The sequence below is a fragment of the Siphateles boraxobius genome, unplaced genomic scaffold, assembly GCF_051911475.1.
Source record: "Siphateles boraxobius isolate OS27281-9 unplaced genomic scaffold, OSU_SipBor_1 20, whole genome shotgun sequence".
NCBI lineage: Eukaryota > Metazoa > Chordata > Actinopteri > Cypriniformes > Leuciscidae > Siphateles > Siphateles boraxobius.
Genome location: NW_027508811.1, coordinates 5,005,596 through 5,010,379, shown reverse-complemented (window position 1 = coordinate 5,010,379; position 4,784 = coordinate 5,005,596). Strand labels below are relative to the sequence as shown.

Here is a 4,784-nt window from a genome sequence, read left to right as displayed (position 1 = left end):
CAATGACTAAGTTGATATTTAATTCACATGTACACAAATTCATATTTGTTCCCACACACGCAACGCAAAAGGTCTCAATTAATCACATCCATAGCCGTTGTAATCCCTTGAGAAACTAAGCATCTGTGTAAATCTAGACTGTTTAAATGAGCCACACATTCAAACGGTCTGTTTTCTCTAGCTGTGTAATTCACAAGTCAAGCGTTTGATTTTTCCATGTTGTCATCGCTGTGGATAAACTGATGAAGGGACCCTGGAGATAGTAAACTGCACTGTCAGGTGCTCACAGGGCAAATGAAGAACCATAGAGGAGTAAGAAGCAAACTGCCTGCTTCAAGTATAGGCAGGTTATTATTTTGATAAAATACTGTAATATATTAGCTTTTTGCATTCATGGAAGATTGATTTGTTTTAACGCTAAATGGCCAGGTTGCTTGTGACGCACCTGAGATCGGGATATCAGACTTTAATCAACCGAGTGTTTTTAAATGGAGTCTTGGGCTGGTGAGTGGTTTGATTCAGATGAGTCTGAGTTTCAGATGCAGACTGCACTCAGGAACTCAACCGTTCTGTCGCCTCGAGCGCGTCTGGTGCTGGAGACTCTGATGGTGCTGATGAGTCTGGCCGCAGTAACAGGTGAGCTTTACACTACGCTTAAATAATGTGTGTGAATGTCAGAGATGTTCTCAACGTGTGGACATGAGAAAGTTTTGCATTTGATCTCTAACTGTAGATTTTGGATGAATTATTATGGTATACGATCAAATGATTTGTGTTAAGTTGTATTAGCTGTAACATGCAAAAACGAATATTTTAGAATAAAACATTTTCTGGTGAATATTGTTTTGACTGGAATCTAAAACAATGCTAACAATATCCAAAGCCCTAATGACATCATCCTGCAGGATATGACTATTTTGGTGGGAAACGACAACCCAAACATCATTAAGTATTAGCAACCAATTTGATGAGGTTTGTAGTGTTTTGTGGAATTATGTGCTTTTGCCTTTCTCTAAAACATTCCATCCTGTCAGATATTAGTATGATAATTTCAGAATTTTAAAAGTTGGACTACAAAAACTTTTGGTAACATTTTGGTAACACTTTACAATTACGTTTCATTTGTTAACATTAATGTATTTACTAACATGAATGAACAATAAGCAATACCTTTGTTACTGTATTTGTTCATCTTTGTTAACATATAGTTCGTTGTACATGTTAGTTCACAGTGCATTAACTAATGCTAACAAATACAACTTTTGAATTTAATACTGTATTAGTAAATGTTGAAATTAACATTAACAGAGATTAATAAATGCTGTAGACATGCAGCTGTAGACATTACTAGTACTAGTTGTTTACTAATGCTGTTAACTAATATTAACTAATGAAACCTTATTTTAAAGTGTTACCTATATTTGGGGTGATGTCATGAAAAATAGAAATACAATACATCATTTAAAACTTACTGTGCTGTAAGTTTCAGAACTGAAAACACTTTACTCATTCCAAATAAACTATTGAATTATCGAATTATTTAATATCAAATGAACCAGCCAAATTAAGTCATTGCAGACACTTGTGCTTTTGTGACGTCACACCCATAAATACATTGACACAATATAAAAAAATATTACATTAAAATTTGACATAGACATGATTTATTTTTTTCTGATTTTTATTTTATTTATTATTTTATAATAGAATTTGTACAAAATTAATATAAAGGGTGTTTACTCTGTTGTGCTTTTGTTCCTCCTTGTCAGGAAACATTCTGGTCATTGTGATTGTGGCAGCCACAAAAACCTTCCACACAGTGACATCCGTCCTGATCATTAATCTGGCCATTAGCGATTTCTTAGTGGGAATAGGAGTCATGCCGTTTGTAGCAGCTTCCTTTATGAACAACGGATGGGTCAACTACAATGTTAGTACATAATGTTTTTCATCCAACATTTATAACTTAAAGGTGAAGTGTGTGAGATGTCTGAACCACTAGCGAGACCTAACAGAATCGCAAAAATAATGACCGTTTTTAAACGAGTTTTCCCCACCATCTGCCATTCGCTGTCCAAGCCATTAGTCCCGCCCCCAAACTCAAGCCATTGGTTGAATTAATGTTGCAGGTTTAAAGCCTGTTCATGACAAAAATGATAACGTTATTTTTATTATAAGTACCCCACAGTTTTAAATGCTCGGAAGCTCTTAGTCTGGTGGTTTCTGATTGGCTGTCACTCTACTAGGATGATTGACATTCTGAAACAAACATAGCAGTGTTTTGCATAGAACCAGTGTTTATTTTAACATTGATAAAATGACATACATCACCTTTAAGTTGGTTAAAGGTACAAAATAACATTTTGAGTAGGGATGCACTGATATGAAAATTTTGGCGAATACCGATATTTATTTTTATTTGAAAGCCGATAACCGATATTTTGACTGATAAATCAAAATCCAAATTGTTATATTATTTTAGAGAGCCTGAACACAAAAAAAATTAAAAGTCATGTCCCAAACACACAAATATAATGTTGTCATTTTAATTTTACATAGCCTATATGACAGACTTGCGCTGCACATGCTGCATTTAACTGTATTTTCCTCTTTTTTGAAGTGATTCTAATCATATTTCAAGCAATTCAAAACCATCATGGTGAACAGTGTGCATCTATAGTGTCTCAGCTGAAGGAAATAATCCCTTATTTATCGGCATTAATATATCGTCCAAAGTTTCTTATCAAACCGATAACAATAGCATTAAAAATGAACATATCTGCCACCATATCGGTATTGGTATTATATATGTATCGTGCATCCCTAATTTTGAGTGCATTAACAGATTTTTTTGCTCATTTTGAACTCTCTCTTGATCTTCCAGGATCTATGTCTGTATGTCGGCTACACATCCTCAGTCTACTGCACCGCGTCAGTTTTAACACTCGCCGCTATTGCCCTTGACCGCTACTTTTCCATCGTGGACTGCTTGCGGTACGGCTCCCGCTGCACGATATGGAGAACCGGTTCCATGGTGATATGGATTTGGCTGCAAGCTATGTTGACCAGCTGTCCTCCTCTCCTCGGCTGGAGCAACATCAGTTTCGTGGCTCCCATGTACAGCTGTGCCGTGAACTGGCCCAACAGCCCAAGCTACACGGTCATTATGGCCTCTTTATCTTTTCTTCTACCGGCTATAGTCATCCTGTTCTGCTATGTGAAGATTGTCCGTGTGGCACGATACCATGCTAGGATGATCCACAGTTTGGGAGAACATCTCCAGCGTAACAGAGCCACATCTGTCTTGCATCTCCAACACTCATTCATGGACACCTACACACCATCCAGGCTGATTTACTTTGTGAGTGGGAGGTTTGTGACGGATCAGTTGGATGTTCCTGATGAAGTTGCTCCAGATGCACCATCTGAGATGTCTTCCGAGCCAACTGGTGGACGTCTGCACTCTTTTATGGCTCAAATCCATAGCAGTAGCCCTCAACATCCCAGTCAACCTCAGCATCATGGAGTTCTGAAGTTATTTCTGGTCATCGCCGCTTTTTTCTTGTGCTGGATGCCCTACATCAGCGTAGCTCTTGTGCAGGCCACCGAAACCGCCCTGTCCCGGCCCAGGAGTGTTGTTCCCCCATCTGCTGTCACTTTCTCCTATTGGCTGGTGCTGTTTAATTCAGATATCAACCCGTTGCTGTATGCGCTCCTCAGCAAGCGGTTCCAGGGCGCCTTCCAGAGTTTGAGATGGAAGATCCAAGCCAGGTTGGGATGCGTTATGGAGAGAGTAGGAGCTGAGAGATCTACAGGTGGAGGTGAGAGTGATCCCACTAACAGATCGACCCACAGTTCAACGGCGCACTCCAGAAACGACGAGGAGTCGACGTACTCTTCCGTTTTTCAGTTTCCCAACAGCCTCCGGGAGAAACTGAATAATGTTCTTCCGGTGGACACTTGTTCTCGTCCTGTTTGTCATGAATGTTGCGGACGGGGTTCGAGTACGGTGGACCACCTGCAGGTTCCCTCCAAACAGCGTGAGCGGAACAGACTCCCTTATTCTGCTGCTACTAAAAAGAAACAAGCCACATTCTTTTATGGACAGATCACAGTTAGAGTGGAACATATTTGCTGAGTGCATCACATACAGTCCTGCATAATGGAAACAAAGCTGAATGTTGTTTGTATTTTGTGGGTGGTTGATTATTTTAATGGAATGTTATGGGTTCAATAAAATGTAAGTTCTATGAGGCATTAAAAAGTTTAAATAATAATGTTGCCATAATGAGGTTGTAAAGAAAATGTAAAGTTTTACAAAGACAACTGAAAAAAAAAACGTATTATTTATTGTGAAAATATAGCTTTCCCACCACAGGAATAAATTACATTTTAAAATAGAAAACTTTGTTGTAATAATATTTAAGAATCGTAATTGTTCCAAACATTTGACTGCAATCATTATATTTATATAATGGATTATTTGTAAAAAAAAAAAAATATATATATATATATATATATATATTTTATTTTTTTTTTATTTTTTTTATTTTATTTAAAGCTAATTTTTGCTTGTAACACGGGCCAGTGTTTTAGAGGGGTTCAAAGCAGAAAAAGTGAAGGTCAAAGCACTTACATGAATTATTCAGTATAAAACTATTTTTATTTTAGCTTTTAACTTGTCTAAATCTTCACTTTTTTTAGGTGGACCTATTTTTTATGTGGATGAACTTGAGGTCATGCTTTGCTGACATGATTTCTGTAGGTTGTGGCTTGTCATGTGA

At 37.6% G+C, this 4,784-nt stretch overlaps 1 protein-coding gene across 2 annotated transcripts; it reads left to right on the top strand.

The window, feature by feature from the left end:
* The first annotated feature begins 411 nt into the window (after positions 1-411).
* LOC143744670 (5-hydroxytryptamine receptor 1D) lies at positions 412-4,404 on the top strand. Of its 2 annotated transcripts, XM_077236335.1 has the most exons (4): positions 555-636; positions 906-972; positions 1,770-1,930; positions 2,885-4,404. In XM_077236335.1, exons 3-4 carry the CDS (start codon positions 1,880-1,882, stop codon positions 4,136-4,138), a joined length of 1,305 nt encoding a protein of 434 aa, XP_077092450.1. In that variant the 5' UTR covers positions 555-636; positions 906-972; positions 1,770-1,879; the 3' UTR covers positions 4,139-4,404. The 2 variants fall into 2 exon arrangements, with proteins under 2 accessions (XP_077092449.1, XP_077092450.1); XM_077236334.1 differs by lacking the exon at positions 906-972 and having other exon boundaries at positions 412-636.
* The last annotated feature ends 380 nt before the right edge of the window (positions 4,405-4,784 follow it).

Excerpts from the sequence above, each read along its gene's own strand:
- LOC143744670 (XM_077236334.1), top strand. The coding sequence starts at position 489 with ATGGAGTCTTGGGCTGGTGAGTGGTTTGATTCAGATGAGTCTGAGTTT. Across the intron at positions 637-1,769 it reads GAGTCTGGCCGCAGTAACAG|GAAACATTCTGGTCATTGTG; the intron begins GTGAGCTTTACA and ends CCTCCTTGTCAG. Across the intron at positions 1,931-2,884 it reads ACGGATGGGTCAACTACAAT|GATCTATGTCTGTATGTCGG; the intron begins GTTAGTACATAA and ends TTGATCTTCCAG.